Source organism: Pelodiscus sinensis, chromosome 14 (genome assembly GCF_049634645.1).
Source record: "Pelodiscus sinensis isolate JC-2024 chromosome 14, ASM4963464v1, whole genome shotgun sequence".
NCBI lineage: Eukaryota > Metazoa > Chordata > Testudines > Trionychidae > Pelodiscus > Pelodiscus sinensis.
In genome coordinates this window covers 35,804,599-35,827,143 of record NC_134724.1, presented here as the reverse complement: position 1 = coordinate 35,827,143, position 22,545 = coordinate 35,804,599, and the positions used below count along the sequence as shown (strand labels likewise).

At 53.3% G+C, this 22,545-nt stretch overlaps 1 protein-coding gene across 3 annotated transcripts in view; it reads left to right on the top strand.

Moving 5' to 3' along the window:
• Positions 1 to 22,545, top strand: part of ALPK3 (alpha kinase 3) — a 52,763-nt gene that overhangs the window by 17,453 nt on the left and 12,765 nt on the right. For 2 of the 3 annotated variants that reach the window (XM_075897451.1, XM_075897450.1), the window contains 3 exons: positions 3,055 to 3,176; positions 12,056 to 12,173; positions 14,688 to 16,080. In XM_075897451.1, the coding sequence (XP_075753566.1) occupies positions 3,055 to 3,176; positions 12,056 to 12,173; positions 14,688 to 16,080 (1,633 nt within the window). The remainder of the gene's footprint in view (positions 1 to 3,054; positions 3,177 to 12,055; positions 12,174 to 14,687; positions 16,081 to 22,545) is intronic. The other variant, XM_075897452.1, reaches the window with a different exon arrangement.

Here is a 22,545-nt window from a genome sequence, read left to right as displayed (position 1 = left end):
TGGCATGACTAACCTTCGTGCGTTGGTACTAGCTGAAGAGAGCATGGCACTTACACAATGTGCACCCGGGAATTTCTGCATGCAGGAGTCACTAACACTTTCTCACACTGCAAATAGCAAGACTGGAGTTTATTGCTTACCATTCTGAGAGATGCAAGGAGTATCCGTCCCCCCCACGGTAAGGGTGAGGGAGAAGGTCTGTTCAGCTATTTCTTCTTATTAAAGAGAGACGTTCACACAGGGATACGCTTTGGAAAATGGACATGCTACCTGGCTCAAATAAGAGTTCCCTTTTCTCCACAACCTGCCACACAGCCCAGCTCCTCCTGGGCTGGACTCTGCAGTGAAGCCGTATTTGTGCGATAAGTCCGTTGTCAGTAGGAAAAGATGGCCTGTGGAGGGGGAACATGCTTGCAGAGTAGAGGTGTCTGTCCTGCGAAGCAGGGATTCTGCAAGCAGTTTGGCGCTCACGGTGGATAATCCACAGAACGTGAGCTCTAAGTGTGACACTGGCCAAAAGTGCCAATGTGATTTTTTTTTTTCCCAAAGAAGAAAAGGGGAATTTTTAATGGGAGTAGAAGGTCTTTTCTCTCTCTATTTGGTCTGCCCGCAACTGCTGCTGGAGTACTGTGTCCACACCTGAAGAAGGACACTGAAGAAATGAGGGGGCTCCGAGATGAGCTGTGAGTCTGATAAGTTAATGAGAGGACTGGACACTGTTCCATAGAGTGATCCATTCCAGGAGCTCTATCTACGGAGCTTAACAAAGGGAAGGGGAAGGGGCAGCCTGATCCCAGTCTGTAACTACCCATATGGGGCCCCAACATTTACTAACGGGCGCTTTCCATCGGGAAGAGAGAGGTATAACCTGATCGAAGGGCTGGAGGCTGAAGCTAGACAAATTCGGTCTGGCAGAAGGTGTGAATTTTTAACAGCGTAGCTATCCACTGGAACATTTGACAGGGGCCATGGTGGGTTCTCCATCACTGACCATGTTTAAATCTGGCTGGCTGTCGTTGGGAGAGCGCTGCTCCAGGACTGACTTTGGGGCGGCCCTGTGGCCCGAGGTGTACAGGAGGCCAGACTAGCTGTTCACAGCCGTCTCATCTAGCCCTGGACTCTGTGAATCCCCTGCTAAATCTGTAGGTGATGTTGGTTCTGGCCGCTGTTCGAGATCCTTAGGCAGCTGTCACAGCTCAGAGGCCTGACAACGGGCTCAGCTGTGCGCCCAAGTTTGGTGTATCCAGTTACGCGGTAAGAATGCAATGACGCGAGGGGAGGTGATGAAAGGAGCTGCCTTTCCAGCCCTCAGGACTGAAGTTCTCTCCCTAAACAGCTTAGTCTCAGTGCTAGCTTCCTGCCTGTGACCTAGGCAGGCCCCCTAAGCGTTGGGGAGTACAGGCTGCTGGGCCCTTCCCTTTGCTCCTTCTGCTGAGACTGCCTGCACCGACGCCTGCTAGTGCCATTCACGGAGCTGTCGGGAACGATTTCTATGAATCTCCCCACCCCCAGCCTCCCCTGCATGCCAGCTGACCACTTAAGCCTTTCCTTACTGAAGGGGGCACTGCTGCTGCATGAACGGTGTTGCCAACTCTATGGCAGTACTTGGTGTTTCTCTCCAAGCCCGAGTTCCTGGAGTCCTGGGATTTATACGAGACTGTCCCATGTTAAGAAAGCATAAATTTCTGTCCTGGTTGCAGAGGAAAAACTGGAAAATATGATCCCAAAAGGCCCCTGCAGACCAGAATGCAAAGAACCACATTTTTAAAATGCCAGGAAATTTAAAAAATTATCGATGGAAATCTCATGATTTCTTGGGGAACCTGATTTTAAAATCCCTTCGTGTGAGACTGGCAATACCGAACCAATACGCACTGCAGCCATTCAGCGCTACACATGAACAGCACCAAAATAGCTCTATGGCGCATCTCACGAACGTCATAGACTGTGGCTGCTGAGCCAATTCAGGCTAATGCTTCAGTCTGAACTTGCTACACCCACACCTTACAGGGCGAGAGCTTACAGGAGGCATGGTTCCTAAGGCCTAGATTCTGTGGGTATATATGAGCAAAGGGCTGTCACTGGAGCGTGATGCCCTAAAGAACTTTTGCTGTAAACTTGGGCCTTTGAAATAAGGGGCACGTACTTGTCCAAAGGATCGTGTCCATTCAAACTTGGCCCCAATCCTAAACCAATGGAAGAACTTCCACAGTTAAAATGGAATTGCAATAAAAGGCGACCTGTGCCCCTACAGTGCAAGTGACCTCCTCACCTCAATGCTGCCAGTCTAAAAGTGTAGGTGCCTTCTCTGGTTTCTTTAATGTCCTTGTCTCAGAAACACAACAGGTAAACATAACATAAACAGTGATAAGTGATCTGGCTTTTCACAGTTCTTGTGCAGCTGATCTGAAGTGTTAGTCAAAATAAACAAATGGGAAGTTTTACAAATGACACTTAAATTGGCGGGGTCCCTTTCAGTAGCTAACCAGCTGCATTTGCAGTGTTCCCGGCTCCAGCAGCCAAGCAGTGACCGTGAGCGAGGTATGAACCCAGTGCCAGGGAGGGAGTTCAAAATGAGAACATTAGACTCCAGTGAGAAGCAAGGAGGGACATCTGAAGGCAGGTGTGGGGTTGTTACAGATTGAAGGCCAGACGGGAACAGCAGAGCCTCTGATCTGATCTCCTGTAAATCACAGCCTGCCAGCTCCTGCACATTAAACCCAGCCACCAAAATTAGATGAAAGCACGAGCATTTCAGCCCACAGGTCACTGACTGTTCTGTGCCTCGGCCAGAGAAAGCAGGGACCAAGATGCACCAATGCCCAGGGCAGGGAATTTATGCCCAGATAATGCTGGCCAGTCACCCACATCCGCATGCTGCAAAACAAGGTGGAACTCTCTCCTTCCCAAGGTTACTGCCAACCTGAATGAGGGGAAGATGACCGTCCTGGACGGTGACCGTAGCTTGCAAGGAACAGCCAGCAGGGGAAAGCCCTTTCATTTGTTTCTCAAAACTTCGTCTGAGCTCTAAGAAACACTTCTTAATTCTTTCAGGAGCACCTTCTGCACAATCATTGCTCAGCTGACGGAGGAGACCCAGCCGCAGTTTGAAACGACCCTCAAATCTCGCGCCGTGTCTGAGGACTCTGATGCCAAATTCACGTGCATAGTGACAGGTAACAGTGCCATCAGCAGCGCAGCTCGCCCTGCCCAATCCTTTGCTGCGCAAAGTTAGTCGTTAGAAAACCGGAGGAAGGATGGAGGGGAGGGAACACCAGCCCCAGTATTGCCAGCTCTCTGTTGTATTGGAAAATACATTTTCATTGAATGGCTGGAAGTTGAAGCTAGACAATTCAGCCTGGAAATAAGGGGTAGTCTTTTAAACAGTGAGAGGGTATGTCTACATTACCCCACTAGTTCGAACTAGCGGGGTAATGTAGGCATACCGCAATTGCAAATGAAGCCCGGGATTTGAATTTCCCGGGCTTCATTTGCATAAGCGGGGTGCCGCCATTTTTAAATCCCCACTGGTTCGAACCCCGTGCCGCGCGGCTACACAGGGCACCAACTAGGTAGTTCAGACTAGACTTCCTAGTCCGAACTACTGTTACTCCTCGTGGAATGAGGAGTAACGGTAGTTCGGACTAGGAAGCCTAGTCCGAACTACCTAGTTCGTGCCGCGTGTAGCCGCGCGGCACGGGGTTCGAACGAGCAAGGATTTAAAAATGGCGGCGCCCAGTTTATGCAAATGAAGCCCGGGAAATTCAAATCCCGGGCTTCATTTGCAATTGCAGTATGCCTACATTACCCTCCTATTTCGAAATAGGAGGGTAGTGTAGACATACCCAGAGCGATTAATCATTGTGGCAAGGGAGGTTTAGGTTGGACATTAGGAAAACCTTTGTCACTGTCAGGGAGTATGTCTACACTACCCTCCTAGTTCAAAGGATTTAAAAATGGCGGCGCCCAGTTTATGCAAATGAAGCCCGGAAAATTCAAATCCCGGGCTTCATTTGCAAGTGCGGTATGCCTACATTATCCCGCTAGTTCGAACTAGCGGGGTAGTGTAGACATACCCAGGGTGGTTAAACACTGGAATAAATTGCCTAGGGAGGGTGTGGAATCTCCATCACTGGAGATATTTACGAGTAGGTTAGACAGATACCTGTCAGGGATGAGCCAGTGCTTGGTCCTGCCGTGAGGGCAGGGGACTGGACTTGATGACCTCTCAAGATCCCTTCCAGTTCTAGTGTCCTATGAGTCTATCATTGAATTGATTTACCTAGAATTGTGGTTGCCAATGATGGAGAGCCCATCTTAAAATTAAGATTAGATCTTTTGAAAAGCTCTGCTCCGGGAATTAGTGGGGGACATTCTCTAGCTAGAACTTGACGACCACAATAGAGATCCCTTCTGGCCTTGAAATCAGACTTTCTCTCTCCAAAGCGTCTCTGCTAACCCTCCAGCTGTGGGAAACTAGGGTCTGCATGAGGAAGGCTTGCAAACATGCCCCGAGTGGGACCAAAAGGCAAATGAAAATAACTTCTTTTAAATCCCATTTGGGGAAGGAGTGTGTGTGTGGGGGGGGGGGGGGGGCGTGATTCATGAGTGTTGAATTCTTGGGGTTGTTAACACTGCAGCGTCCTCACTGATTAGCTGCAGACAAAAAGCTGCACCGGAGAGAGGCTGGTGTCAGTTCCTAACGGGGAAGGCCCTCAGTGAACTATTTTTGAGAGTGGATTCTTGGAGGTTTGCTGGCTCAGGCATGTGCTGTTGAATCTTGGCGTGTTAAAGAGCCTGTTTGGACCTTCCCCTTTGATCTCACACAGCAGTGTGACGGCCCGTGTCAGCCATTTTGGCTTGAGGGACTGCTTCATTGCTGTGTAGCCTGGATAGCCAGGGCAACCCATGACCATTTCTGGAACCATCACCAGAGAAAACACAACTTGCTCCTCACATTTAGGGGGCCAACTCTGGGCCATTTGGCTGGTGTTTGCTAAAGTTATTTCCTCTGCTGGAACAGTGTGTCCATTTCTTGTGTCCACAAATTGAGAAACTTGGGGTGACCTTGAAAACTACAAAGGGGAAGACGTTTAACGGTGCTAAGTGCAAGTCAGGCACATAGAGACTGACAGCAAGAATTTTTGCCATAAATCGGTGTCCTTATCATTTGGAAGGGACCGAGGAGGAGAAAGACCTGGGTGCCTTAGTCGTTCACAGGATGACTGAGCCGCCAATGTGAGGCAGACATGCAAAACACAGCTGCTACCCTAGGCTGCAGCAGTAGGGACAGGGAAGTGTTCTTGCTATTGTACAAAGCATTGTAAGACCTCAGCTGAATACTGTCTGCAGTCCTGGTCTTTCATGTTTAAGGAAGATGAATTCAAGCCGGAACAAGTGCAGAGAAGGATACCAGGACAATCAGGTGGGTGGAGAACCAACCTTACGAGAGGAGACTTGGGGCATGTTATGGGCTGCATTGCATGGCAGTGATCTTATCCAATGAGGGTCAATTTATTGCATCTAAAACAAACACCTAGAAAATAAGGGGCACCTTGTTAAGAGCGAGGGTAACTAACCATGGGAACAACGTACGAAGAGATGTGGTGGCTTGTCCATCCTTGGAACATGTTTGATCAGGATCAGATGGGTGTGCTCTAGTTCAAACCAGAATGAATTCGGGCCAGCCACATGGCCTGAGTGGTACAAACATACCAGCCCCTTCTGGCCTTTGCTAGGAACTGGTGAGCAAACCCCTCTAACCCGCTGCAGCCCTTCCAAGGAAAATGCGATGAAGAATTTAACTCCCCTGATTGGAAGATTAGGCTGGGCGAAGGCAGAACATCAGACTAGTAACATCAGCCCCTCTGCTCTTCAGTGTAGAATGTTGCAGTCCAGCGAGACTCTTGGCTGCTAAACTAGCCAGATTGGGGCTGTCAGAAACCGGGCTTGGAATCTTCCCCCGGTCAGCTTAGGCCAGGTATGCTTTTGTGGTCCACCTTGGAGGCCACCTCCCCGGTGGTTTCACTCTTGCAGGTGGGAGAGCGCTCCCGCAAGCTAAGAATATTATGGCCCAGTTTCCAGAGCACGGGGACCCCTGGCGTGGCATGTTGTAGCAGGGTGGGCAGGCATAAGCATGAGCTCAGAGTACAGGGTTTACTCTGCCGCTTGGTGTGTGACAGGTCACTGGGTGGGGACAGCCTACAGGAAAGCTAGAGCACCACCAGCTAGAACAAGACCGATCTGATTGTGGCGTGAAGTATCCCTGGATTCCCGTGTCCGCGCAGTTCTCTGAAAGCGCCCTGCAGCAGCAAGCCCTAGGGCTCGGGTTGGCTGAGTCGGGCTTGTGCAGCTGATGTGCTACAAGGCTACAACTAACAATGGAGATGCCCCTGCTGAGGCAGGCACCCAGGTTCTGACACCTGGGAAGTGGGGAGGGTCTCAGGCCAGGCCTCCCCTGAGCAGGCACGTCTGCATGGTGGCTTGAGACCCTGAGCGCGAGCCTGGAACGCGAGCAGCACTACAGCATGGGGTCGGCAGGAGCTTACATTGCCCTAAGTGGGTCAGCGTCTGTACTACAGCTGAGGCCCTGCCAATGTCAGTCGCCCACTGCACCAGCCTAAGAACTCCACCTCCGCCAGAGGCGTAACACTGCCGTCCACAGCGTTAGGGCGGCGCGGTGTCCATGTCCACATGGCGCTACTCCTGTTGGTGGTTAGCCCAGCGCTGGCAGCCTGACCCATCAGCCAGGTGCCGGGGAGGCCCAGCTGTGAACCCCCAGCCCAGCTGCCAGTTCGGGCTGTCAGTGCCAGGGCCGGCGAAGGGGGGCAGTTGCAAGCCCAGTGCATGTCCGTCAATGCTGGAGGGAGGGACCCCTGCTTTTGGTGCCCCAGCTAATTCAGTCGGGCATGCTCCGGGGGAGGACACACACCGCTGACCGACGGAGCAGGGTGCGGACGTGGACTGTGGTGGTTGTACATGGATTTAACTGTAGCTGACTTAACTCTGCAGCGTAGACAAGCCCCTAGTCAGTTGACCTGAGACTCGCTGCCGCAGTGTAGACATCCCCTGAGTTCATGGATGTGCAGGAGGAAGGAAAAGACTCTTTCCCGTCCCCACTAGTGCAAGTGGGTAAGTGACCAAAACAGAGTTTTAAAGGCCTGAATGTGACTCTTCTTGCTCCTTTCAGTAGCTAATGAAAGAGCCTGGCCACGTAGTCCTGCTGCTCGGCCTGTCAAGCATGGGGGAGCTGCCCCTGCGGTTTGGGGTCTCAGACACGGTCAGTGCAGGGGTGGGGCTGTTGGCACTCTACCAAAGAACTCTCTTCTCCAAAGCCTGCGTTAGTTACTGCAGCTACCATGCAGCCATTCTAGCCCCCTCCCTCTCGCTCTTGCCACGTGCTTATTTCCCAGTCACCTGCTTGCCCTGGAACGTCCCTGGGCCGGATTTTTGAATGGACGACCCCCCGCACCTACTGGGACACCCCTCTCTGTGGCCTCATCTCGTCACTGCCCTTTCAACGGGCACTCCTCCCGCACCGCTTTGCTGCTTCCCTTCGGTGGTCTGGCTAGGCCAGCTTCTTTCAGCCCCGTGGCAGTTTTCTCTGTGGCTGCGAGCACTGCAGTAAGAGTGCTTGGATGGGAGTCTCTGCCTCCTGCCTCTGCACCAGCTGGTCCTTCATCAAGCGGGTTTTACCCCCCCCAAGCTGATGCTCTAGGCACAGGATCACCTGCCAGCAAGCCCTCTTGCTGCAGTGTGTGTGTGTGTGTGTGTGTGTGACCTGCCATCAAGCCCTCTTGGTGCAGTGTGTGCGCGCGTGTTTGTGTCACCTGCCAGCAAGCCCTCTTGCTGCAGTGTGTGTGTGTATGTGTGTGTGTGTGAGACCTGCCAGCAAGCCCTCTTGCTGCAGTGTGTGTGTGTATGTGTGTGTGTGTGAGACCTGCCAGCAAGCCCTCTTGCTGCAATGTGTGTGTGTGCGTCACCTGCCAGCAAACCCCTTGCTGCACTCTGTGTGTGTGTGTGTGTGTGTGTGTGTGCGTCACCTGCCAGCAAGCCCTCTTGCTACACTCTGTGTGTGTGTGCGTGCGTATGTGTGTCACCTGCCAGCAAGCCTCTTACTGCAGTGTGTGTGTGTCACCTGCCAGCAAGCCCCCTTGCTGCAGTGTGTGTGCGCGTCACCTGCCAGCAAGCCCTCTTGCTGCACTCTGTGTGTGTGCGTGTGTGTCACCTGCCAGCAAGCCCTCTTGCTGCACTCTGTGTGTGTGTGTGTGTGTGTGACCTGCCAGCAAGCCCTCTTGCTGCAGTGTGTGTGCGTGTGTGCCAAGTCACAAAAGAGGGATTGTAGACACCATCAATGGCCGCTTTCTTTGAGCTGTGCTTCCTTTACCAGCAGGGAGCCTGTGCTGTGGAAAGCAGCTACCCCCGGGGCTGTGTTTAGGGCTTTAGCTACACAGTCAGCTGGTTGGGTTGATTTCTTTTGAAACCTGCTGACCACCCCAGGCACACTGCCTCTCTGCTGTGACCAGCGGGGGCGGGGGCTGCAGGAGCCAGCCCAGCGTGAAGGGCGTCACGCCCTTGTTACAACCCCGGACCTGGGACAGCCGCTTTTCAAAGCAGGATGTGTATTAAAACCCCAAACCGCTGCCCTGGCACGAGCCCTGTTGCTCCTCAGTCCTTTCAGAGCATGCACGGCTGGGCTGCGGCCCCTTTGCACCCTCAGCAGCTCCTCGAGGGAGTGGGCACAGGTAAATCGAGTCATGCCCTTCTCCGAGTGCGACACGACATCCCTTGAGATCTCTTCCTTCTGTCTTCAGGGCAGCAGCCTGCTACCAGCCGGCTCGCCCTGCCCCTCGCTGGCGGGGGACGAAGGGTGCTGGGGCACTGGGGAGAAGACAGGAGTCTAGTTCTAGGAAGTCTGTGTTCAGTAATCCCTCCATTTCGGTGCTGGGCACTGGGAGCTCCGGTTACAGCTGCCTGCTGGGTTCCTGCTCCTAGCCTCCGAAAGCTTCCCGGGCCCTGAAGCAGGAGGGGGAGGGGAGGCTACAGGAGCCAAGCAGGGAAGCTACTTGAGGAGGCCTGCTCTCTGGAAACACAGACTGGGGGGCTGGGGGCAGGCCGAGCCGGCTGCGCGGGGACCCAGCATTTGTGTTCTTGCGTCCCCTGAGAATATTTTCCGCATTAGCCACCAGCTTGTGCAGTAGGTTGTGGGGCTGCTCTTGGTTCTCCCGGTTCCCCCACTGTCTCCCTAGCTAGCAGTGGGCGGCAGCTGAGAGACTCCCTGTGCCTGTCCCGGGCACGGTGGGGCTGTCGAGGGGAAGGAGGCGGCACTGGCCGGGCGGCAGGCTCTGACTGGGCAGCGGTGGCAGATGTGCTGAGCGGCGTGGGAGCGTGGGGAGACGCCGCTTGGGGGCCGTGGCGAGCTGCCACCCCAGGTGTCCCTCTGGCCAGGGGAGGTTCCCAGTGCAAGGCCGCCGTGACAGTGGGCCAGGGTGCAGGGGCTACAGGGAGGGGGGCTTTGAAGGTGATTTCGGCCCTGAACTTTGCCCTGAAGAGGACGAGTCCGGGTGGAGACCTAGGAGGGGTGGAAATGTGCAGATAGATGGGCCCTTGGCAGTGCATTGAAAGGGACCGATGTGGGCAGAAATCAGCAGGATCTGGCAGCCTTGCTCGAGGGCCGTGATAAATAAAACGTCTCATGGGCCCCACCTAGAACCCCGATCGGCCGCAGGTTGCCCACTGCTGCCCCCGACCCTAACGAAAGGGTAGCATAGGCCCCAGAAGAGAACAGCCCTGCAGAGCCCAGACGCCGGGTCTTGGGGGCAGGGCAGGGCTCGCCGGGGGAGGTGCCCTGGTCTGTGGCCTAGCTGCAGCCAGACTCACTGATCATCATCCTTTCTGGCCTCGATCGGAGGAGCTGAAAGCTGGAAATACACAAGGCACCTCCAGACCCTCTGAGCTCCCCGGGGCCTTCTCCCGGCTACTCAGCCGTAGCGTGACGCTGTGCTGGCTGTTCCCATGGGGTCTTTGGCTGCAGTGTTTCCTGGGCCTGGAGTGGGGGCAAGCCCCCAGCATGCAGCGGGACTTGGGGCAGGCTGGGGCAATGCAGAGGAAGAACAAACGGACGGCGTGCGGGTGTGTAGCCAAGAGGCAGCGTGGACAACCCAGCGGAATGCTTGCAGGAAATGAGCCTTCGATTAATAGCTTGGGACTAGAGACGCAATTATCACTAGCAGATGCAAACCTCCTTAGAGCGGGAGGTGACTTGGTCACTGCAGCTCGCCCGGTGTGAGCCTCCGCCCAGCTGCGCCTGGGCTTCCGCACGCAGCCGCCACAAACAGGAGACTAACGGAATTAGAGCTACTTTTACTGAGGCTATGTCTACTGAGTGTGTTTTTTGCGGGAGAGGACATGCAAATGAAGCGCTCATTTGCATATTGTGCACTCTCGTTTGCATATCACATACTCTCATTTGCATATCTTCTTCCGATCCTTTTTGCAGAAGAGGTTTTTGCGATAAAAAGCCCCGTGTAGACGGGGCCATTTGTCGGAAAAAAACCTTTTGCACAAGAGCCTGTAAACCTCATTTTTGGACGAATAAGGCTCTTGCGCAAAAGGGTTTTTTCCCGACAAATGGCCCTGTCTACACGGGGCTTTTTATCGCAAAAACCTCTTCTGCAAAAAGGATCGGAAGAAGATATGCAAATGAGAGCACACAATATGCAAATGAGCACTCCATTAGCATTTCGTCTTCTGCAAAACACAGTGTAGATGTAGCCTGAGTGAGAGAGCATATCCCAAAGCACCCTGGGGCGCAGGGAAGGAAACCCTGCACGCTGTGACAGGCACCCACAGGCAATTCAGCCACATGCTACACGGAAGAGGTGAGGTTTTAAAGAAGTGGTGGGCAACCTGCGGACATGCTCAGATAAATGACCCATTTATCATTGTGCCATGAGGGCGGGGGAAGGCCCAGCTGGGGAAGATGAGTCCCAACTCCACCCCTTTCATCTGAGGCTCCGCCCCTTCAGCAACCTCCCTGTCCCGTGGAGCCAAGCCCCACCAGACCCCAGCCCAATGCTTCCTGGCTACCTGATGGGCTGGGGCTGCTGCACAGCCCTCCCCAGTGGCTGGCAAACTGGGCTCCCACGTAGCAGCCCCAGCCTTACTAGGGAGCCGGGCTCTCATGATGCGGCCCCAGCTGGTGCGTCACGGCCCCAGCCTTTCCCAGTGTCAGGCGAGTGCAGGCAATTTTGGGAAGGCAATGCCTTCCCTTGTCTATATTACCCACCGCCCATTCATTCTGCAGAACTCACTCAAGACTGCTACTTTGCCTTGTTTCTGCAGCAGAGATGGGTAACCCTAAATCTACCTCCCTCTGCACAGGAGCTCCCAGCAGAGAGCTCTGTGCATTAAAGCAGCCTGGACAGGAAGCTGCTTTATAGAGCAGGCAGCTAACTGGGCTTTGCCAGGGCAGCCCTGCTGAGTCCTGATCTCTGCCACAGCTGATCATGGGAGGAATGTCTCTGGTTCCCTGGCTCGCAGACCAGCCAGTCACCCGTGTCGTGAGGTCATTTTACTGAAAAGGCAGGAACCATCTGTTGTCAAGTAGCATTTGTGGGACACAAGCCAACGGTGATGCAATCCGGGTTGTTTCTGTTCAATGGAAACGTTGGGCTCAGCTTACAGAATGTGAGGCCTTGCGAGGAGCTCCATGGAGAACCAAGGGTCTGTTTTTTAACCTTAGGCTTGTCCTAGTCCAAACACGCCTGGCCTCAAAGCATCCGTGTTCTCGCCTCCTCGCGGCAGCCAGCGTGGCTGAATATGGTCACATGAGCCACTCTCCCTGCTTAGAAAGGAAGGGTTTTGTTTGCAAAGAGCTGGATTCCTGGGCGTGTAAATGACAAGAGAGGACACGACCTTTCCAAAGGGCTGGGCTTGCTCATGTTAACTGAGGTTTATTTTTTCTGTTGATTCTTTATACTTCTGGGGACTGAGTCTGCTTTCCTTTCTCACTCATTGCAATGGCCCCTATGCTGATATACCGTTTCCTCTCCAGGGTACCCCCAGCCAGAAGTGACCTGGTATAAGGATGATGAGGAGATGGACCGATACTGCGGCTTACCAAAGTATGAGATATTCCGCCATGGAAACCGTCACACCCTGCAGCTATACAGGTAAGACAGAAAGCAGAGAGCATTTGATGGAGGAATCCTCTCTGAGTAACTTGTTTTAACAGAAAGCATAGGGATTATTTACAACAGCCTGAGATATCCGCTTCCAATTGTGTGCATGCCAGTCAGGCCGTGTCTACACTAGGAAACTATTTTGAAATAACTAAATTCGACTTAACTCTTGAAATAACAATATCGAAATAGTGTGTCCCCACTATGGGGAAGCCTCGAAATTTGTCTGAGGCAGGCTCCATTAATGTGGATGTGCTACCTCGACTTAGAGCTGCAGGGAGTAATTAGTTCGAAAAACTCTGGGGTGTCATTATTTTGAAATTGCGGCACCGGAATGTCCATGGTCCTGCTCTTTCAAAATAATGTTTTGAAATTAGCGTTATTCCCTGAGAAAAGCAGGAGTCCAGAGTTTTAAATAAGCAGCCAATTATTGCGAAATAACGGGCTTGGTAGTGTGGAAGCTCTGCTTGTAAATTCTACCGGGGGCGGGGGGGCAGTTATTTCGGAATAAAGCCCTAGTGTAGACCAGTGTCCCTCTAAGCTGCATGGCAGCACAGCCTCACAGCGGATTTATCAGCCCCGCCCAGTCAGTCAGCTCCCTGTTTTCCTCGTCCGTGGCTGGAAGGGACTAGAGTTAATCGATTCCTGGCCGTCTCTGAGACTGAGCCCCTGTGTTCAGCATTAAATAGGTGGAAGAAAACAGGCCTTCACTCTGCGTTTGTGAGCAACAGGTAGTCAGAGACAGTTTATTCAAGCAATGTTGTAAGGCAGTGGTCCCCAATGCGGTGCCCGCAGGCGCCATGGCGCCCGCCGACAACCTGGGCCAGCCCCGTCCTCAGCGTGCGGTGCACTGGAGGCGCCGGCACCTGGTGCGCGGCACTTGGGCGGCCCCAGCCCCGGGGCACAAGCGGGCGCGTGGTGCCGGTGCCGGCCCCAGGCACGCGGCTCGGGTGGCGGCGCCGGCCCCGGGCCCACAGCCCAAGGGGCTCGGGCAGCCCCGGCCCTGAGGCACATGCCGGTGCCCGGCACGTGAGTGGCCCCTCCCCCAGGCGCCCGGGAGCCTCTAAAGGTTGGGGACCACTGTTGTAAGGGAAGAAGCTGCTGCTAGGCAGATCATCAAATACAAAACAATTAGAAGCCTATATATATATACACTGTCTGTTTATATATAATAACAATAAACAATTATTCCCCTTCCCATAACAATTCCCTTCAGACGCCACCTTATCTCAAGGCCTTCACTAGAGTCAGCATTCTATCCTTATCTCAAGCACCAGAGAGACGAGAGGCGAAAACAGCGTCTCTCTCTGCTCTCGCGTTCTTAGGTCTCAGAGTTAGCATGCGTTAGGCTAACCAAAAGTTCAGAATGGCTACATACAAATCCCTTAGCTTCCACAAATATGTGTATCCGGCTCTTCAGTGACCAACCAATCCTGTATCCCCCGAGCTATCACCATTGGGGGCCATTTGATTCCCTGTCCAATATTTTCACACTGTGAACAGACTTGAAAATAATGAGGTGTCCTGTGGCACCTTAGAGACAAACAGATTTATTTGGGCCACCGCTTTTGTGGGTAAAATCCCAATTCATCAGATGAGTTGGAGTGGAGATTACGGAGGCAGGGATATATAGCTGGAGTAGCATATCAAAAGAAGGGAGTTACTTATCAAGTGTAGGAGCAGTTGTTAAGGAGGCCAGTTCAGTCAGGGTAGATGTGACTCACTCCCAGCTGCTGAGGGGGAGGTGTGAATACCAGGAGAGGGAAAATTGCCTTTGTAGTGAGAGAAAATACTAAATCCTTATTCATACTAAATCCTTATTCAGACCTAATTTGATTATGTTAAATTTGCAAATTAATTGCTGCTGTTTCTCTTTGTAGTCTGGTTTTGATAAATAACCCAATTTATCAAATAAAACTGTTAGGGTATGTCTACACTAGCCCCCTAGTTCGAGCTAGGGTGGCTAATGTAGGCATTCGAAGTTGCAAATGAAGCCCGTGATTTAAATACCCAGGGCTTTATTTGCATCTTTCCGTCCAGGCGCCATTTTTAAATCACCTTAGACCGAACGAACGAACTGCCCATGGCTGCACGCGGCAGTCAAACGTTAACTCAAACTAAGTACTTAGTTCGAGTTAACTGTTACGCCTCATGGAATGGTATTTACAGTACCTCACGGGCTTCATTTGCAACTTCGAATGCCTACATTAGCCTCCCTAGTTTGAACGAGGGGGATAGTGTAGACATACCCTTAATCTTTAAGATTCTGGAAGAACTATTTTGCAGATACTAACTAACATGGCTACCTCTCTGAGACTTAAAAATAATGGTGATACCAAAACATTCCCAGTTTCTGGAGGGTTATACCTGGTGGCTACTCTTTGACCAGCTGTGGAAAGGACTCTTCTCCTGAACTGTTCTCACTGATGTGCGGGTGTCCATGCGTGTACAGAAAATGCCTTAAGGGGGACAGGTGTGTCTCACAGTGTTCATTTTGGTCACCAGGTGCAGAGAAGATGATGCGGCTATTTACCAGGCCTCTGCTAGCAACACCAAAGGCATCGTATCCTGTTCCGGTGTCCTGGAAGTGGGAACCATGACGGAGTATAAAATACACCAGAGGTGGTTTGCCAAGCTCAAGCAAAAGGCAGAAGCCAAACTGCGTGAAATAGAGCAGAGCAGAAAACGAGGGAAAGAAAACATGGTGGTGGAGACTCTGAGGAGAATAAGCCCTGAGAGGTTCCAGCGAAAGCGCCGACTAACTGGGGATCTGAACCTGCGGTCTGGGGCCTCCCTCTGGGAGAAGGAAGATGCCGCAAAAGTGCATGTTGCGGAGGCTCAGTCGAGATTACAGGAAGATGAGCCCAAAGAACTGTCCTTAAATGCAACCCCTGGATTTTCAAACGACTTCATAACCAGGCCTCTGGAAGCGGAGGTGACCACCAATGGAGACTCCTCCATGGAAAGCGGGGAGGAAAATGGACATAGCTTTTTCTCATACATCTATGAGACAGTGGAGGAAATAACTAACAAACCCACCACCAGAGAGTCCTTTGCTAAAAAGAAGAAGAAAGGGGAAGAGCCGACAGCCCTCCCAACACCAAAACAGGATGTCTCCACTCAAGAAAATGGGCTGATAGAGAGCCAGGACCCCTCCCAAGGTCAAAGAAATGCTCCTTCTGTCACCATGCTGGGGAGCACACAATCAGTGGCCGCAATCAGCCAGCTAGTGGGAGACGTTCCAGAAGTCAAAGAGCTTCGAGCGCCCAACCGTCAGGATGCTGAAACTGGCAAACCTCAGCCACATTCCCTGCCTCCCAAGGGTGATGTTTCCTTCTCTTTGGCAGATCTGCCTTTTGGGAAGGGAGCAAAGCAAGCAGTGGAGAAGAAGAAGGCCCAAGCCCCAAAAGAAGCTGAGAATGGGGCTCAACTGCATGCTCTGGCAGTAAGCATTAACTGGCAAAGAGAGAGTCCTCCGCCAGTATCTGAGGTGCCCCCTGTAGGGACTGCACCAGGTGAGGAGAAGAAAGGCCAACATGTGCAACGGGAGAGGAATGAGGCCAGAGATACAAAGGTAACCAAAAAGGAAAGTGAACCACTCTTGAATAAGAAAAGAATGGAGCCTCCTAGCTCCATGAAGCCAAGTTCAGAGACGTGGCACTCCCTCCCAGCGGGAAGTGCATCAGGGACTTCTTGCATCTCGTCGGGCATAAACATCCAAGAAACAGACTTGCTGGACTCCGGACAACCGAACCCCACGCAGCCCCTTCAACCTACTACCCCATCTCTGAACCAAGTGTTCCCGTGTCTGGATTTGTCCCCGCTGAGACAAGAGGCAGGAGGAAGCTTGCTTCAGGGCTCCTTGGAAGAACAGGTGGTCTTCAAAAAGCCGTGTGAGGTACTGTAAGTTCTATTTTATTTTTTGGTAGACTGACCTCAGGCAAATGTTTCCAAATCAGCTCAGCAGTGAACACAGATCACACTTAGCTATAAACGGCAACCGGGAATGCTGAATGCGTATGACCAACAGAGAGTATGATGCCATCTGTTCCTTTTAGCAATGAGCCCAGCCCTCTAAGTGGCACATTTTAATAAGTCGTTATGCAAACGACAAGCAGACATGCCAGGTAGGCTTTGTGAACTTCACGGGGCAGCCGCTGGAATTCTGTTTACAGCAAAACATACGTCGAGTCGAGCTGGCCGCTTGTTGGCTGCCTGCTCTGCTGGGACAGGGCTGTAGGTGAGATGCAGTGCTGGCTGCCGAGTCAGAGCTCTGCATCTGCTCCTGACCGTCACGGGCTCTTTCCAGGCTGTGTCTATTTTTGTCGCTTCATCTGAAGTGTTTTCCATGAAATGCAGCATTGGGCTGGAGGCTGCATGTTTCCCTGTTAACACAGCTCATGGCCCAGGGTCCTGTGATACTGATTCCAGGGCAGGCTTGAACCTGAACAGTGCCATCGATGGGCGGGGGGGTCTTTGCAGTACAGATCTAGACGAATCAAAAGACAGGGCCGAGGCTCCACTACCAGGGGAACAGAGAGCTGCAGGTGCACGTGGATTCAGTCCCTGCTCCTGCTCCCCCAGAAGGTGGGGAAAAGCCCAGAGTTCCCACCTGGAGAGCACGGGGTAGCTGGACCATTGTGACCCACTTCCGAAAGCCTCTCTCGTACACTGTTGTGACGACAGCAGCTGGGAGGAGAACCGTGTCGCCGAGGGCGGGTTCCTCCTGCATGGGCCTGGCCAAATGCACAACGCGGAGTCGCGCTGTCACTCACACGGCAGGCTTGGCAGGCAATACAATCCACGGTTCCCACGGCTAGTCCCGGGCTTCCTCCTCTAACTTTCCTTGCAGATGCGCAGCCATAGCCAGGAGCACAGCCATGCGGTGGGAGGGGATTGGCCACGTTAATCAAGCTTTGCAAAGAATTGAGGATCGGTTTCCTGGAGTCACCTGCACTTATTCTAGTACAGTCCCCCGGGACCCTCTTTAACCCGACTGCTCAGCTCCCATGGGCCATATCACTTATCGAACTGCTGCACAAATCCCTGCTGTCCACAAAAATACCTCTGAGCTTCCCCATCTGCCACTTGGCTTTGTGCCGCTTGCTCCCAAGAGAGAGTGTTTCTGGCACCAGGGCTACGTCTACACTGGCCCCTTTTCCGAAAGGGGCATGCTAATTTTAAACTTCAGAATAGGGAAATCCGCGGGGGATTTAAATATCCCCCGCGGGATTTAAATAAAGATGTCCGTCGCTTTTTTCCGGCTTGTAGATAAGCCGGAAAAAAGCGTCTAGACTGGCCCGATCCTCCGGAATAAAGCCCTATACCGGAGGATCTCTTATTCCTACTTTGAAGTTCAAAGTAGGAATAAGAGATCCTCCGGTATAGGGCTTTATTCCGGAGGATCGGGCCAGTCTAGACGCTTTTTTCCGGCTTATCTACAAGCCGGAAAAAAGCGACGGACATCTTTATTTAAATCCCGCGGGGGATATTTAAATCCCCCGCGGATTTCCCTATTCTGAAGTTTAAAATTAGCATGCCCCTTTCGGAAAAGGGGCCAGTGTAGACGTAGCCCAGGTATGCTGCCATCTTAGGGCTTTAGCTACATCGGAAAACGCATCTTCTTTGGGCATGTTTCACTGCCTACTGCAGAGACGGACAGCGACCAATCCAGTGGGGCTTGACTTACTGCGACTAGTGTAGACACGATACATGTACCACCGAGCACTCCCCCATCACCGCCACCAAAATGAGAGGAATAGGCTGCGTTGACAGGACCGTTGAACCGTCGACTTACCACTGTGAAGATACAGTGGTGAGCAGCCCTGGGTACAGCCAATGGTAGTATAGACAAGGCCGAAAACATGCTGTGAATGAACACCTGGATAGAGGCCGTCTCGCACCGAGTGCAGGCAAAAATGATTGTGTCTGGAATGTTAACTGGCCTTCGTTCACACTGTTGGAGGGATGACTAGCGGGGACACGGTTCTCTGGGGTACAGAGAACAGACGTGAAGTCCACTCGCTGCGCAGCGTCGTTTGACAGCCGTCGTTTTTCTAAGGAAGCCTTTGACGTTGAGTGGAACTTGTGCTCCATCGCCTGCCCTCACGGCTTGGGTGTAATAAGGTGCCCCCACAACAAGGTCTGGACTTGACATTGTCATGCTGTGGAGAAGCGGGGATGCTCTGGGTACCTGTGATGCTCATCTGTGCGGCTTGGCCGCTCGTCTCCCAGCAACTCGTGGGAAGATCGTCTCTCTCGGGTTACGTCTACCGCTGGGCCCTGACCGTCCCTGTCCTGTGCTGGGGAGTCTCTTCTGGGATGTCTGCCGCCAGCAAGTCAAACGGAGCCCTCCCCGCTCCTCCAAAACCACCCCTTCTCTCCCCTCCCCCACTCTGTGACATCACCATCTCCTGGATCACCCCGGCTTGCAGAGCTGCCTCCTCCTTCACCCGCGCCTTTGCTGGAGCCTGTCCATTCGTCTTCTGTGATCAACTCATCCCCCTGCCCCACCTCCAGTAGTCCAAGCCTGACCATCCCTCTCACTTGGAAGAGTGTACCCACTGTAATGCGAGGCTGAAAGAGACAGTGCTTTATTTCCACTCAATTGCTCTGGCAGGCTGGTGAGGTCAGTGCCCCTGCCCATGACAGGCTCTGTACCCACTGCCTCCAGTGGTACAGTTCTCCGCCCCACCCGGTTTTCCTTTTCCTCAAAGGTGGATAAAACACAGGAGCTACGATAACCACAGACCGGCCGTAACGAAGGGCAAATGCTACTGGCTGCATCCCAGCCTCCAGGCTCCCTTCAGTAGGGGACTGCTTAGGAGAATTCTCTGCCTTGGCCGTTCCTCGCGTCCTGCGCGGTCAGTGACTGGTGAGGCCACGCTCCAGGTGCCCTCCAGGCACAGAGCCAGGTTCTCCTTGGTGTCCTGTGGCCCCTCCGTGGTGATTGCGATGGAGATGGCTACGTCCTGTTTTGAATGTTCTAGCCCAGCGAGAGCGAATCCAAGTCTGTTTCCGTGCCAGGAATCCCTGCCCCGCAGGGTTAACAGTCCAGACTGGGCTTTGGGGCAGCATCTGCACAGGGGAAAGTGTCGTGGGGGCCCAGGCGAGGGAGTGGTTCTGGGTTGCCCGTTCCTCGTTCTCCCCCAAACCACACAGGCCAGGCTGTTCAAGTTCACTGCCATACGCTGGGACCAGTCCCGCTGCTTTGCCCTTTGAGAATGCTCTGGTAGCAATTCCAGAAAAGACAAGGCAGGTTGGATCTCCCTGGTCCGGCACCCTGAGGACCTGACCAATCCGAACAAGGGAGTTTGCGGGTCCGGGGGAGGTCAGAGCTCTCCTGGGAGGGCCACTAGCCTCCTGGCTGGCTCCCTTCCTGGCTGCCGGCCCCACTGCTGGCCATGGCCCATTGGCTGGACTGTACTCCCGGCCCCCAGCAGCTGCTGGACTGGCCGGGCTTTGCTGCTGGCCCCCGGTGACTGCTGGCTGGGTTCCCTGCCTCATTGGCTGGTCTCCCAGCCTCACCAGCCGCCATCCCCTCTGCTCTGGACTCCCGGCCATTTCCTCTGCTCTGGACTGTCTGGGGCTCTCCGGTCCAGCAACATCCGTGGTCCTGCTGAAGCACAGATGTTGCTGAACCAGTGAGTCCTGGACCAGAGAGGTTCAATCTGTGTTAGGAAATCTTGCTGTGTACTGTGAGCCTCTTTTGAGGGCAGTCAGAGTGTTTCCTGTGTTGCCTGTCACACAGCAGCAAGTACCCGTGGCCAGCGGAGGTGACCTGGCTATGCCGAGTGCCCACTGAACGGTGTGAAGCAGCATCCTGCTGTGCCAGCCGTGGGACTTGGATTGAACAGTCACGGGAGTTAGGCCCAATTCTCTGCCTTTTTTAGTTCCATACCGTATCCCATCCCCCTCCCTCCCTGCCCCCCAGGGGCAGAGCTGAGGCTGTGTGGGAAATGTCCCCTTAGCTCTGTTTCCTGGTTCTCCAGCGTCTGTGTTTGGCTTCCTGCTGTTCCCTAACGCCCTTATAAAGCTGACCGTGGCTCTGCATTTCCTGGGGTGTGACCCTTCAAACTTCAGCTCTCCTATTCTGGGAGAGCTGGAGGAGCACAGGGCAGTGCCCGGAACCAGCCCTCCACGGCAACAAAGCGCTTGCGGGTTAATACAGCGCCAGAGAGGTCAGTTCTCTGAGCCCTTCTGTGAGTAATGCTCTAACGGCTTCCCAGGGACTTGGATTCCAGCCCCGCCCCTCTCGGGGGAAGCACCAGTGCATCAGAACAGCCGGGCAGATGATTTACCAGCGGAGACTCAGGGAAACGGCTCTTTCCTCTTCTGTTCCGCTAACGGGCGCTATTGGGGCCTCACTTGGATACCGCACAAGCAGTTTATCAGGTTTTTCAAGAGGTTTCAGCGCTGCAAGTCACGGGGTCTCCACATCGCCAAGGCTGAAGTGGAGGCTGCTTGTCACTTGACTATATTAGGCGACATGGAGCAGCGTGTGGACTGAGGCGCAAGCGAGGGGGAGGGGAACTTTTACTCTGAGCCGTGACCTTCTGTCAGGAATACGTGGCTGTGGTTCCTAGCCCCATGGTTAATGCAGTTGGAGAACTCAGCAAGTCAGACGAGGAAGTGGCCGAGGATGGCACGGTTGGAGGGCCCCGTGGCACATTGGCAGCGATGCTGCTGTGACCCCAAACTTCCTCGTGCCCAACTGGAAGGACCGAGGATGGCAACTGTCCCACAAGGAGAAGGGGAGGAGGCCAAGTGACGTACATCAGAGAGTGATTTGAACGACTCGTACACCTTAGAGTTCTGAACGTTGCAGGCAACGCCGTGAAATCTCTGCTCTGGGTGCCCTAAGGTCAGACAAGCAAACCAGATGTTAGGGCACATAAAGAAGGGGACGGTGAACAGAAAGAAAATCTACTAACGCCTTTGTGAGACTCTGGATTCCGTAGGCAGCACTGGCCATACCATCTCCAGAGAGGTACTACAGAACTAGAGGGACTCAGAGGAGTCTGAGAGGAATGATTAGGGGCCTAGGAAAACTCTCATTCAAAGAGAGAAAAGACTGGGAGAGGAGATAAAAGAACTGAAAATAATGACTGGCCTAGGGAAGGCAGATGGGGAACCTCTTCAGTTCTCCCTGTCTCATAACACAAGAATAAGACACAAGCAATTGGAAGGTGGCAAAGTCAACACTGATAAAAGGAAACACTGGTCCACACAACCTGTAATTAGACTGTAACGTGCTGCCGCAGGATGTCAGTGCGGCCAAGAGCTTAGCACTATTCAGAGGGGACTGGATGTATAATTAGGCAGCCAGAATATCTCGTTGTGCTTGTTTTCAGTTTTATATACAAGACACGTGTATCCATTCAATTTAGAACACAGAACAAAAACACTTCAACTAATTCATGGGACACTGCTGTTCATGTCAATTACTGGATCTTATTCCTATTAATAAAGGGGATTTGCTGTAGGTGACTTGCGGCTTTCCACCCCTTGGGGTCCACCGGGGGGGCAGGAGGCAGGGGGGAGAGAAAGGAGTAAAAACCAAAAAAGGCCCCTACGGCAAACAGTTCAGAGTCTGAATGCAGACAGGGAGGGTGGGTGAAAACAGACAGTGCAGAGCCAGGAGGCCAGCCTGGCCCGGAGCTGTGGGCACCATGCCGGGGATAGGGGGCGCTCTCTCCTCCCCAGGTTCCTTCGTTGTCGGTCTCGGGATGTTTCTCTTCCAGGTGCGGGAGGCCGCTGCAGTCTCAGTTGGCGCCCCAGTTGCAGCTGTTCTAGGCAGACTTGTTGGCCTGGGATTTCTGGGGGATGGAGCTGCCCTGGCTGTGCTGTCCTGTGCCGCCCTGGTCTTCCTGCTGGCGCTGGCGGCACAGAATCATCTGAAAATATGCTTAAAAAAAGTTTTGGGTAGGAGATAAAACCGCCTGCTTCAGTCTTTAACGGCTCCCTCACTATTAGGAGTTAGGACAAAACCGTGACGGGGGTCAGATGATCCCATATTTGCTACTTGATGGTTTCTTGCACTTTCCACTGGAGCGTCCGGTGCTGACCATTGTTGAGGAGGGACATGGGGTTGGGAGACCCTCTGGTCTGATCTGTTTCTCCTTTCCAGGCCCTTTTCACACAGGTGCCACCAGTTGCCAAGGGGGAGATGGGAGACAGTGATTCTCCCATTGTTCCATCAGGCCATCCACCTGTTGGGATTTGCAGTCAGTTTGCCCAGGCGTGTGTGCTTTTGTTGCCATTTCTCCATGTGTCACGGTTGTGTAACACAGAGAAATTCCTCCGCTCCTCCGGCCCATGGAGCGCACTCAGGCCAGGCCTACACTGCAGGGGAAGATACGCA